The sequence below is a fragment of the Sus scrofa genome, chromosome 12, assembly GCF_000003025.6.
Source record: "Sus scrofa isolate TJ Tabasco breed Duroc chromosome 12, Sscrofa11.1, whole genome shotgun sequence".
Classification (NCBI taxonomy): Eukaryota; Metazoa; Chordata; class Mammalia; order Artiodactyla; family Suidae; genus Sus; species Sus scrofa.
In genome coordinates this window covers 35,039,787-35,053,973 of record NC_010454.4, presented here as the reverse complement: position 1 = coordinate 35,053,973, position 14,187 = coordinate 35,039,787, and the positions used below count along the sequence as shown (strand labels likewise).

The following is a 14,187-nucleotide window of genomic DNA, read 5'->3' as shown; positions in this document are numbered from 1 at the left end:
TAAGCCCTTGATAGTTTCAAACACTAGGAAGAAATACTCTAAAATCTTAATATTGTTTATCTCTGGGTGGTGGTATTACATACCATTTTATTTTTTATATTCCCCCAAAAGCTTTGTTCTTCGCTAACCAGACAATACTTCAAAATTAAATTTTAAATAGCTCATAATGTGTGGGACATCAACGCAGCCCACTTCTATGGCAGCTAGTTAAAAAATGCTTCTTACCTAGCTTCTGTTTTAACAGGAAGAACGATTTGATCAGGTGTCTGTTAGGTTGGCTGAAGACAAAACATTCCTTTCCAGTCCCTTCTTTTAATTTAGGTTTTTGAGAAAAATCCAAGAAGTGAACTTAATTGCAGTGAATTTTGCAGTAGTAAACTTTTTGAGAGAGACAGGGAGTAACACCCTTCATTACAACCATCAGGAGAATGGCAAAAGACTCCCAAGGTTTCCCAGTGTTTTCAGAAACTTGTATTTTCCTCTGTCATTTCAGAACAATTCCATTTAGAAAGACTCGCAATTGTAAACCGTTTCTATTTCAAGCCCATAAAAATGAGAACTGGGATGAAAGGCAAAGCCTTGACCTTTCTATTTTAGACTTTCATCTGTGTAGCTAAGCCATCTGCTTTCTCTCCCCTACCCCATCTACTTAATGGACTGAAAATACTGCGCCTAATTGCAATTTATCAAACCAGCCAGAGTTTTCCACTTTAACGAATTACGACTCTGTTTCACCTGAAGGCTCGCACGTAAAATTTTGCTTAACCGTTGCTCCCTGTTCCATTCCTTCCTCCCTCAATTATGAGTTATCAAATATCTCTAAACTAAGATACTAGGCTTCCGTAAATTAAGCCATCCACACTTTCAACATTGGGCGCCAGACCGAAAATCTACTCCAGACTCTCCCCCTGTGGATCTAGGGCCGGTATTATTATCCTTGTTGCGGTTACGCAGGACGCACCTAGCAGCTCAGCCTAGAAAGGAATCTCTTCTCTCCGCCGCCAAACAACAAGGGACTCGGGCTGGGAAAAAGACAGACCCGGGTGGGAGGAAACCTCCAGAAGGAAGAACAGAGAGCTCTCAAGACTGGAAGGAAGCACCTTCCGAGGCACGAAGGGGAAAGGATGTGGGAAAGGAAGCGAGAAGTGAGCAGCGGTGGGGAAGCGGGAAGCAGGGGCCCGGGCCCGGCGGGAAGACGCGGGGGGCGGCTCCCGGGCCAGGCGGGAGGCGCGGGGGCCGCGGCGGGCGTGGGCAGCTCGCAGCCGACCGCCCGAGTCCGAGCAGCGGGGGCGCTTTCAACCGCGCCAGGCACGGGCGTAGGGGATAAAGAGCGCAAAAGGGACCAGTTCAAGGGGCCGAGGCAGCCGCGTCGAGACCGGCGGGGACAGCGGGCCCACCCCCAGCGGACCCCGCTACTTAACTATTTGTAGAGCTGCTGTAGGCACAGGTCCAGGCTCTCGCCCTCCACCTCCTCAAGGGTGATGCGCTCCGACAGCGGCCGCGGGAGCGGGGGCAGCGGCGGCAGCAGGGGCTGCGGTGGCGGCGGCACGGCCGACTGCCCCCGGGCCGCCGCCGCCTCCTCCTCGCCCTCCGCCGCCGCCAACGCCTCCTCTTCTACTGCCTCCTCGGGCTCGGGGTCTTGCTCCTGCTCTTGCTCCCCCTCCTCCGTCGCGGCTACGGTGGCTGCCCCCTCCCCGGATTCCTCGACCGAAGCCTCGGTCGCCTCAGCCGCTACCAGTTCGGACTCAGGCTCGGATTCGGGTTCTGGTTCCGGCTCGGGCTCTCCGCCGCCGCACGGTCCGCGAAACTCGCCTAGGAATAGCTCCAGGAAGCGCCGGTAAGTTTTCTCCTCAGGGCTGCAGCCGGCCATCGCTGCTCATGCTCCAGAGCCGACCGGGAAGTGGGTGGGGGGAAGCCCAGGAAGGGGAGGGGGCTGCTCGTGAGTCTCCGGCTCCCGCAAGGGCGGTTAACGGCCGCACCGGCACGAGCGATCAGCACTAGGTTGCCTGGAGAGGGCTCCCGCAGGCGTGCGCGCCGCCGAGCGCAGACGTGCGCGGCCCGGGGGCGGGGGCGGAGCGCGCCACCCCTCTTTGGTCTGGAGGGAAAGTTGGTCGCGGGCGCGCACGCGGGGTCCAGCGGCGGCCCACCCTCTAGCCCTACCGAGAGCTCAGCCCACGCTGCCTAGAGACTGTCGCCATGGCAACCGGCTCTAATTAAGCATTTCAGGGTCCCTCCCGTCGAGTCCATGGAGTCGAAAGGGCACTCCACTCGTCGGCTCTCCAACTCTGAATGTCCTCATTGTATGGATACCCTAGCCTCAAGTGGGTTAAGAGTGAAATAAGACTTCTCCAGTCTAGTTGTTGGTTCCCACCTGGATTGGATTTACCTCAGTTTTCCTTACCTGTCCTGCCTTGCCTTAGGATCCTCATCTGCTGAAAGATACCACAGTGCGAACACCTTTTGATACTGATGACACCAATTTAATAATTAGTTCGGTCGAGGGCATCCAACACCAAGTGAGTGGTAGGTTCCTTTGCCTATGTTCTCTCATTTGATTCTGTGAAGAAAGTGGTGGTATCCTCATTTATCAAAAAGGATTAAATAATTCTCTTTTTTCAAGGTGTCAAAGCTACTAGGCATGGCATTGGAATTAGAACTCTGGTTGTCAGCCTCCAAAGCCTTTTTAGACCCTTCTTCCTTTATTCTTCTCTGCTTCTGAAGATTCGGCAGTGTAAAACGTCATTAAAGCCCTCTTTTTAAAGGGCTTTATAGTTTAGGAGTCATTTTCACCCCTTCAATCCTTAGAATAGCGCCTCAAGGTAGGCGATATTACCATTATGATTCCATGTAGATAGGGATTTCATTGTATCTGTAGATTGCCTTGGGTAGTATAGTCATTTTGATAACATTGACTCTTGCAATCCAAGAGCATGGTATGTCTTTCCATCTGTTTGTGTCATCTTTGATTTCTTTCATTAGCATCTTATTATGACTCCATTTTATGGGTGAAAAAACTGAGCCTTAAAGATATTGTGACTTTGCTCAAGGTCACATGCGAGTGATGCAACAAGAACTAAATCCAGGTCTTTTCACTACAAACCCATCAATTTTCCAGCACTCCCCTCTTAGCGTCTGCATAATACATATATACTTTATTACATAATATGCATTTTTTGGTACATTTTGTTTGCTTTTTCCCCATCCCCCTGAGCCTATTTTCTTTCATAGATTGAAACTGAAACAACTTTAAATTATTCTAATTTTCTTACCAAACTACACACAAACCTATTATTTTCAAGCTTTACTGAGGGGGGTGGGAGAGGGAGAGGCCGTGTTGTTATACAGCTGTATAGATTACTGCATACTGCATCATTACTGCATACTGCCATGTCCATGGCAACATGTAATTGAGCAAAAACATAGTGATTCTCTCTCTACTTTGAAAAACATGTTCACAAAATATCCATCCCATTCTCTCCATTTATTGTTTCTGGGTTTCAGTTGGATTTAAGGTCTGAAATACCATTTCTAGTCAGTTATTAATGGCAGAAGAAGGAATCTCCCTGCCAACTGTTTTCATATAATACTGTATTCTAAATCCCTGACGTGATACTGTTATTTTAAGAAGTGGGCTGAGCTCACTAATGTACATTATGGCATCATATAAAATAGACATCCATTGTCTCTCCTAATTTGAGATTAAATAATACATGATAGAAAGTACATAGTGAGTAATGCACATGAGTCCTCTATAACTATTTTTCTCTCAAAGGTAAATGGACAGACCCAATAAATAAATGTTTCCAGACAAGCTAAATGTATTTATATGTTTTGTTTAAAGCATCACCAGTGTAGAGCAACTTCTTTATAAGATGCCAAGAAAGTCTTTAAACTCCTCATTTGTCTTTGTTTTCAGTCCACCTGTTCATTTCCATTTCAGAATGTCTAGAAAAGACTGACAAAACTTAGAAGGCTACAAACCTAAATGTCCACAATTTTACATTCCAACAACTATTTAATATCTCAGAACTTGACGTGATGAACTTGACATTTAGTTCAAGAGTACATAGCTGTCAACTGTAACAATTCATGTCAAGTTACACCTTCCTACTTTGTAATGTAGTTGCCTCCCTCATCAGGATGACATTTATTTGTGACATTAATTTATGACTCAACCCACGTATCAAAGGGAAGTGTTATATGTTGGGGAAACATTACTACTAAGAGTAAAAGAAAAAGCCTACACCTCCATATTACTATAAATGAGAGGTGTATTTGCTTATATTAATAAAGATATTCCTTTACAAAGGATCAGTATGGATCCTATTGCATCTATTTGACAGAGTAGCTTTGCCAGAAGGTTGCTGACAGCAGTGCTGGGATCTCAGAGCAGCTGTGTAGGATGATTTTGCCATTGTTAAGAAGTCTTTTTAGTCATTCTTCTGCACTGCTTTACTTTCCTTTTCAGTTCCTCTCCTCTTACAGTTCCCTAATTCCCTTTTTTGCTATTTTATTTTTTTGGCCTACCCATGGCATATGAAGTTCTCAGGCCAGGGACTGAACCCATGCCATGGCAGCAACCCGAACCGCTGCAGTGACGACGCTGGATCCTTAACCTGCTATGCCACAAAAGAACAACCTTGCTATCTATTTTAAAACATTGAGCTATAGAAAGCATATGTATCAAGTGTATTTAAATTTTTTAAGATTTTTTGAGATTTTTCATAAGAATTGTCTTAACCCTTAGCTTTTTGGAGGAGATGTACATGTCCTTTCATGGGTATTCATGATAATGATGACATTTGTAAGACTAAAGAACATTGTTGAGTTGGGCAGTTTATCATATGACCCAGCAATCCTTCTCCCAGATATCCATCCATGAGAAATGAAAACATGTCCACCAAACACATACACAGACACACATCATAAAAAACCTTGGATATAAATTTTTATAATAGTTTTATTTATAATGCTCAAACTTGGAAATAATCCAGATGTCCATCAATAGGTGAATGGACAAACAGTAAATGTATTCATACAATGGAGTACTTACTACACAATTAAAAAAATCAGGGAGGGAGTTCCCGTCGTGGCGCAGTGGTTAACGAATCCAACTAGGAACCATGAGGTTGCGGGTTCAATCCCGCCCTTGCTCAGTGGGTTAACGATCCAGTGTTGCCGTGAGCTGTGGTGTAGGTTGCAGATGTGGCTCAGATCCCGTGTTGCTGTGGCTCTGGCGTAGGCCGGTGGCTATAGCTCCGATTAGACCCCTAGCCTGGGAACCTCCATATGCTGCGGGAGCGGCCCAAGAAATGGCAAAAAAACAAACAAACAAACAAAAATCAGATAAACATAGCAACATGGATGAATCATAAAAACATGCTAATGAAAAAATCCAAAAGAATACATACCCTATGATTCCACTTATATGAAATTCTAGAATAATCTATAGTGACAGAAAGCAGATTACTGGTCGTCTAGGAATGAGGTGGGGTGGAAGATTCATGGCAAAGGAGTAACAGAACTTAGTGGGGTGATTAGAATGTTCTACATCTTAAGTTGTTATATAGATGTATTCATTTGTCAAAACTGATCAAAGTGTACATTTTATATGTGTATTGTGTGTATATTATGCCTCAATAAAGTTGATTTTAAAAGTTAAAAAGAATTGATTACTGTTTAGTCCTTTTTTTGTCTCACATCCATTCCTTCTCTTCCCTTGATCCCCTCTGTATTGTAGGGTTGCCAACCCTTTCAAACTGCATTCACTAGATTCCTTGACAACTGATTTCCAGCTGAGATTTAACCAGTGGGAGGCATCAGCAGGAAATTGGAAGGCAGAAGGAGAAAAGCCAGGATATTTCTACCCTGTCCCCTACTTCAGCCTTAATGCTTGCTGCATCTCCTTTATAGCTTTGCTCCCCCTAAACATGACTACTGGGATTCCAGCTTTTGCCTGTGACACCAGTCCTTGAGCTCTGAAACATCACCTTCTTCTATTTGTCCATCAGCCAAGAGACGGTTCCTAATCTTGCCTGTATATTTGTGTTCTCCCGAAATACCTGTGTTGAAATCCCAACCCCTAAGGTGATGGTATTAGGAATGGGGTCTTTGGGGTAATTAGGTTATGAGGGCACAGCCCTACTGAATCAAATTAGTGCCCTTAAAAATGAGGCCCAAGGAGTTCCCATTGTGGCCCAGTGAGTTAACTTGACTAGTATCCATAAGAATTTGGATTCCATCACTGGCCATACTCAATGGGTTAAGGATCCAGCCTTGACACAAGGGCAGCTACAGCTCCGATTCAGTCCTTAGCTTGGGAACTTCCATGTGCCACAGGTGCAGCTCTAAAACGAAAAAAAAAATGAGATCCAAGAGAGACCCGCTCCCTTTTTAACACATGAACACAGTAAAAAGACTGCTATCTATGAACCAGACACTGAATCTGCCAGAGCCCTAATCATGGACCTCCTAGCTTCCAGAAGTGTAAGAAATAGAAATTTCTGTTTATGAGCCACCCAGTTTATGATTTTGTGTGTGTGTGTGTCTTTTTAAGGCTGCACCTATGACAGATGTAAATTCCCAGGCTAGGGTCAAATTGGAGCTGCAGCTGCCAGCCTACACCACAGCCACAACAACAGCAATGCAGCATCCAAGCTTCATCTGCAACCTATACCACAGCTCACTGCAACGCCAGATCCTCAACTCAATGAGCAAGGCTAGGGATTAAACCCGCTTCCTCATGGATGTTAGGTTCATCACGGCTGAAACATGATGAGAACGTCCATGATATTTTTGTTATAGCAGGCCAAACAGTCTAAGACACTGCTTCACCTTCCTTTTGGTTTTTTTTTCTTTTTTCTTTCCTTTTTTTTCTTTTTCAGCCACAACCACAAGCACATGGAAATTCTGAGGCCAGGGAATGAATCCAAGCCTGAGCTGTGACCTACACCACAGGTGCAACACTGCCAGATCCTTAACCCACTGCAGCAGTCCTGGGATCAAACAGGTGCCTCTACAGAGACAAGCTGGATCTTTCACCCAGTTTTATCAAAAACCAATGGACATACAACACATAGAGTGAACCCTAATGTAGACTATGTACTTTAGTTAATAATAATGTATTAATATTAGCTCATCAGTTGAACAAATGTACCTCACTAATGTAAGGTTAATATTTGGGAAAACTGAGGAGGATATATATATATATGTATATATCTCTGATCTAGTGCCTAGGCAAATATTTAAGGCTAGGCCTATTTACTAATGTTAAACTGCAAATATATAAATGTGTAATTTCTCATTCATATTGTAAAAATTGAATGGAAGAATAACTAGTATATAAGTACTTTTTAAGATACTAATTTGATTGTGTTGCCAAACTGATTAGTAGGAAGCAAGAAATACCTGTCAGGAGTTCCCATCGTGGCACAGCGGAAACTAATACAACTAGGAACAATGAGGTTTCGGGTTCGATCCCTGGCCTCGCTCAGTGGGTTAAGGATCTGCTGTTGCCATGGACTGTGGTGTAGGTTACAGACTCGGCTCAGATCCTGAATTGCTGTGGCTCTGCCGTAGGCCAGCAGCTGTAGCTCTGATTCAACCCCTAGCCTGGGAACCTCCATATGCCACAAGTGCAGCATTAAAAAAAAGAAAGAAAGAAATACCTTTCAAGTGAAAAAAATGAGCACGTAACTGTTTTCAAATAAGAACATCATTTCTCCTCAAAATACTTTACCTAGGGGGTTCCCGTTGTGGCTCAGCAGGTTACAAAACCGACCAGTATTCATGAGGATGTGGGTTCGATACCTGGCCTTGCTCAGTGGGTTAAGGATCTGGTGTTGCTGTGAGCTGAGATGTAGCTCCAGTTGCTACGGCTGCAGTGTAGGCTGGCAGCTGCAGCTCCAATTCAACCCCTAGCCTGGGAACCTCCATATGCCACAGGTGTGGCCCTTAAAAGAAAAAAAAAAAACTTTACATCTTCCACATTCTAGATCAATATATAACTTTTAAATCATATCCATTTCCTGTCAAAAATATTAATGCTATATTAATTTTTATTCCTTTTCTCTTACTGGCTAATATGGTCATACTGCAGCAACAGTCCACAGCTGTCAAAATTAAAATTCACATCATGCAATAAGAGGCCCATATGCACAATTTTCATCAGTTTTAAAAAGCAAAGAAGTCCCCAAAACAGGTTTTAACTTTTCTTCTTAATGTTTTAACCATTAACGATAGTCTTTGTTTTTATCTTGCTTAATTCTTTGAGGAATCAAAATTTTTTTGAAATTATGACATGCTTATGAAATAGGAAGGAGGCAGGGGTTGATGGTAATTTCTGATGAAGATACTATAAATAGCTAAGATGTGAGTCCTTCTATAATAAATGGTTCTTCTAAAATGAATTGACTCCATTTTTAAAAATCCACTTCAGGAGTTCCCTGGTGGTTCAGCGGGTTAAGGATCTGGCAGTCACTGCTATGGCACGGGTTCAATCTATGGACGAGGAACTTCGGCGTGCTGCAGTCACAGCCAAAAAAAATATCCATTTCAATATTTCGCTACTAGTTTTCACTTTACAAAAACCAAAAAGCACTTTATGGTGGTAAAAATGTATCTTTATTATTATCATCTAATTTTTACTTCCCTTTTATATATTTACTTAGAATAAACACATGCTAAAAGTGACAGTGATATTGACCATGTTGTCATTTAGTCAGCAGATGTCCATTACCCACTTTGGAGCAGTCACCAAAAATTCCAACTGCTTTTTTAAAGGAAAAGGAAGCAGACAACTAAATTTGAAAACTCCTTACAAAGGTGTCTTCTGTGTCCAGACAGTACCAACCACTTTATTCTTCGCTAAGTGTGGAGCTGATGGAATTGAGCCACAATGACATTTGTGACTAGAAGGGAAGATGGAAATGATTCCATTAACCTAGAGTGCTGTAACATATGGTAATCCTAGGTGGTAGAATAGCTGGGTTGGACAAGGGTAAAGTAAGCCATGTGGCACAGACATTATCAATTACCACACATGGTAACCATGCTGACACAATGTATCTTCTCCAGAAAGAAAATGATTTGGGCATATGAATTGGTTTGCTGGCTTATGAAAAAATGATCTATAAATGACATATCTGGCACCAATACAGCACATGTGGTTTCCAATAACTCTGCAAGTTGAGGACTATTAAGATTTAAGATCCTCCGTATACTTAAATATAGTACTATGCATTACAGTTATTTATACAAAGGCAGTAAATTAAAATATCTATGCAAAATAAACTTGGGTCCTTCACATATAAACTTATTTTTCAAGTATCCTTTTTTGGCCACATCTACAGCATATGGAACTTCCCAGACCAGGGACAGAACCTGAGCTGTAGTTGCAACCTCCACAACAGCTGCGGCAATGCCAGATCTTTAACCCACTGCACCACAAGGAAATTTATCAAAAAAAAACTTACCTTTTTTTTTTTCTTTTTTGGCCACCCTGTGGCATATGGAGTTCCCAGGCCAGGGATGAGCTCTGAGCTGCAGTTGTGACCTACACCACAGCTGTGACAAAGAGGGACCCTTTAACCCACTATGTTGGGGCAGAGATTGAACCTGCATCCTGGTATTGCAGAGATACTGCTGATTCCATTGTACCACAGCTAGAACTCCCCCAAATATCTTTTTATAGTGTCACATAAAATCCTGGAATTTTGTATCTCTGGAAAAAATAATTTCATGGTTCTTTAAGGTATAAAGACTATGGGTATAGGAGTTCCCGTCACGGTTCAGCGATTAACGAATCCGACTAGGAACCATGAGGTTGCAGGTTCGATCCCTGTCCTTGCTCAGTGGGTTAAGGATCCGGCATTGCCGTGAACTGTGGTGTAGGTCGAAGACGTGACTCGGATCCCTCGTTGCTATGGCTCTGGCATAGGCTGGTAGCTACAGCTCTGATTAGACCCCTAGCCTGGGAACCTCCATAGGCCGCGGGAGCGGCCCTAGAAAAGACAAAAAAAAAAAAAAAAAGACTGGGTATAGTAAAAGTTCAAGATTGGAGTTCCCGTCGTGGCGCAGTGGTTAACGAATCCGACTAAGAACCATGAGGTTGCGGGTTCGGTCCCTGCCCTTGCTCAGTGGGTTAAGGATCCGGCGTCGCCGTGAGCTGTGGTGTAGGTCGAAGACGTGACTCAGATCCCGTGTTGCTGTGGCTCTGGCGTAGGCCGGTGGCTTTAGCTCCGATTAGACCCCTAGCCTGGAAACCTCCATATGCCGCGGAAGCGGCCCAAGAAATAGCAAAAAAAAGAAAGAAAAAAAAAGTTCAAGATTAGATCTAAACTGTACTGGGAGATGGAATTACAATTATTTGTTCCAAGTATTGACAAAAATATTGAATTTGAAAGAATCATGATGAAAACTGTCTTAAGAAATTTAGGGGAATTTCTGTTGTGGCTCAGCGGTAATGAAGCCGACTAGTATCCATGAGGATTCGGGTTCAATCCCTGGTCCCACTCAGTAGGTTAAGGATCCAGCTTTGCTGTGGCTATGGCTATGGCGTAGTCTAGCAGCTGCAGCTCTGATTCAACACCTTGCCTGGGAACTTCCATATGCCACAGGTGCAGCCCTAAAAATAAAAAAAAATAAAGATTTGATGTACAAATATTTTTTCAGAAGAAATACTGAATGCTGAAAGGTCACTAGGGCAATGGTAGATAATGAGAGTACAGAAAAGAATGGTGTCAGTGGTAATAAAGATGAACAGAAGAAACTAAGACACTCTATAGGAAGATCTGAAATTCTAAAACACTGTAGATACAACTTGTGAAGAGTCAGTAACCCACCCAGAGCAGCTCTTAGAAAGTGGTTATTTTAGCTATCACTGTGTAACAAACTACTGCAAAACTTAGTGCCTAAAGCAAAAACCACTAATTAGTGTATTTCACAGCTCCGTAAGTTGACTGGACTCAGGCGTTAGTTCTCATTTGCAGGTCTCATGAGGTTGCAGTCTTACGCAGTTGGTTAGGGATAAAATCATCTGAAGGCTCAATAGGGCTAGATGTCTGAGAGACTTAAATTCTACATTTTTCCATTGATATTGAAAAAGATTCAGTGGAAAAATGACTAACATGTATATCATTTTCAAGACATTAGTTTGAGGGAGTTCCCATTGTGGCTCAGTGGAAATGAGCCTGACTAGTATCCATGAAAGGATCCAGTGTTGCCACGAGCTGTGGTGTAGGTCACAGACTCGACTTGGATCTAGCATGGCTATGGCTGTGGAGTAGGCCAACAGCTATAGATCCAATTCAACCCCTAGTCTAGGAACTTCCATATGCCACAGTGGCAGCCAAAAAAAAAAAGATATTAATTTGATTGTGTTACCAAACTGGCAGTTGAGGTTGGCTGTTAACTGGGAGCTCAGCTGGGGCTGTCAACTATAATGACTCCAATATAATGTCTCCAATACAATGGCCTTAGGGTAATCAGATGTCTTACATAGTAACTAGGGTTCCAAGAGGGAGTGGTCCAGTGAATAAGACAGAAGGTACATAGGATTTCACGACCTGGTATCGTAAATCAATAGCATTACTTCCATGATACTCTACTGGTCAAAGCAGTAATAGGCCCATTCAGACTCAAGAAAAGGTGACATAATACACCCTACCTCCTGATGGAAGGAATGTCAAAGAATTCATCTTAAAACTACCATAGTGACATTCACCTGCATGAAGTTATGTAAAGTTTAGCAATTTGAACTTTGAGGCTCAGAAATTTGAGTGTTCCACAACCTAAGTGTCCACTGATAGATTAATGGATAAAGAAGCTATTGTGTATACACACACACACAGGAATATTATTCAGCCATAAAAAATGAGGAAATCCTGGCACTCCTGTCGTGGCGTAGCAGAAACAAATCTGACTAGGAATCATGAGGTTGCAGGTTTGATCCCTGGTCTCCCTCAGTGGGTTAAGTATCTGGTGTTGCCATGAGCTGTGGTGTAGGTCGCAGACGTGGCTCGGATCCTGCGTTGCTGTGGCTCTGGTACAGGCTGGCAGCTATAGCTTCGATTGAACCTCTAGCCTGGAACATCCATATGCCATGGGTATGGCCCTAAAAAGCAAAAAAAAAAAAGAAAATCCTGGAATTCTCGTGTGGCTCAGCAGTAACAAACTCAACTAGCATCCATGAGGATGTGGGTTCAATCCCTGGCCTCACTCAGTGGGTTACGAAGCTGGCATTATGAGCTGTGGTGGAGGTGGCAGACGTGGCTCAGATCCTGAATTGCTGTGGCTGTGGCTGTGGCTGGCATCTGCAGCTCCAATTTTACCCCTAGTCTGGGAACTTCCCTATGCCTTGGGTACAGTCCTGAAAAGACAAAAACAAAAAACAAAAAAACAAACAAAAAAAATCCCACACAACTAGTATCCATGAGGATTTGGGTTCTATCACCTGCCTCGCTCAGTGGATTAAGGATCCAGAGCTGCTGGAAACTGTGGCATAGGTCATGGATGTGGCTTGGATATGGTGTTGCCATGGCTATTGCGTAGGCCAGCAGCTGCAGCTCTGATTGGACCTCTAGCCTGGGAACTTCCATATGGTGCAGGTGTGGCTGTAAAAAAACAAAAACAAAAACAAAAACAAAATGGAGGAAATCCTGCCATTTGCAGACACATGGATAGGCTTCAAAGGCATTATGCTAAGTGAAATAAGTCATGCAGAGAAAAGTCAAACACTCTGGAGTTCCCATCGTGGCTTAACGAATCTGACTAGGAACCATGAGGTTGCTGGTTCGATCCCTGACCTTGCTCAGTAGGTTAAGGATCTGGCGTTGCCGTGAGCTGCGGTGTGGGTTGCAGACGCGGCTCGGATCCCGCATTGCTGTGGCTCTGGCTTAGGCTGGTGGCTACAGCTCCAATTAGACCGCTAGCCTGGGAACCTCCATATGCTGTGGGAGCGGCTCAAGAAAAGGCAAAAAGACAAAAAAAAAAAAAAAAAAGTACAAACTTCTCATTACAAGGAAATAAATACCAGCCATATAATGTACAATATGATGATGGTAGATAACACTGCTGTATGATATATATGAAAGTCAAGAGAGTAAATCCTAACAATACTCCTAACAAGGGAAAAGTTTTTTCCTTTTGCTTTCTGTTGTAAAGGTATCTATACAAGATGATGGATGCTAACTAATTATGGTAATCATTTTACAATATATGTAAGTCACACCATTAAGCTGTGCACTTTAATTTTTTTTTTTTTTGTATTTTTAGGGCCACACCCATGGCATACGGAGGTTCCTAGGCTAGGGGTTGAATCGGAGCTGTAGCTGCCAGCCTACACCACAGCCACAGTAATGCCAGATCCAAGCCATGTCTGTGGCCTACACCACAGCTCACGGCAACGCCAGATCCTTAAGCCACTGAAAGAGGCCAGGGATTGAAACTGCATCCTCATAGATACTAGTCAGATTCATTTCCACTGAGCCACAATGGAACTCCCCTGTGTACTTTAAGTTTATATAAAATTTAAATTTATATAACAATGTATATCAACTATATCTCAACAAAAATGGAAAATGAAGAAATTTGAGTGTTTCAAACTTAATTACATGGAGGTATATTAACTAACATTAACAAATCTTATAAGAAATTGATGTCCACAAATCACAATGACAATATATGAATTTACAATGAGAATTATTACTTATATTGAGACCAGACATTTGCATTGATCTGGCTCTAATCAAAGTACCTGCCTACAAGACCTCATAAATGAATTCAGTAAAGTCGCAGGATACAAAATTAATACATAGAAATCTCTTGCATTTCTATACACTAACACTGAAAGATCAGAAAGAGAATTTAATGAAACAATCCCATTTACCATCACATCAGAAAGAATAAAATACCTAGGAATAACCTACCTAAGGAAGCAAAAGACCTGTACTCTGAAAATTGTAAGATGCTGATGAAAGAAATCTAAAATGGCAGAAACAAATGGAAAGATATATCACGTTCTTGGATTAGAAGAATGAATATTGTTTTGTTGTTGTTGTTAGGGCCGCACTGAGGGATATGGAGGTTCCCAGGCTAGGGGTCCAACTGGAGCTGTAGTCACCAGCCTATGCCACAGCCACAGCAGTGCCAGATCCAAGCTCTGCCTGCGACCTAGACCACAGCTCACGG

General features: G+C 43.0%; 1 protein-coding gene across 1 annotated transcript in view; it reads right to left on the bottom strand.

Moving 5' to 3' along the window:
* Nucleotides 1–2,038, bottom strand: part of PPM1E (protein phosphatase, Mg2+/Mn2+ dependent 1E) — a 210,763-nt gene extending 208,725 nt beyond the window's left edge. Inside the window, exon 1 of the mRNA XM_021067290.1 lies at nucleotides 1,422–2,038. Within this exon, the coding sequence (XP_020922949.1) occupies nucleotides 1,422–1,870 (449 nt within the window). The 5' untranslated portion in view covers nucleotides 1,871–2,038. The remainder of the gene's footprint in view (nucleotides 1–1,421) is intronic.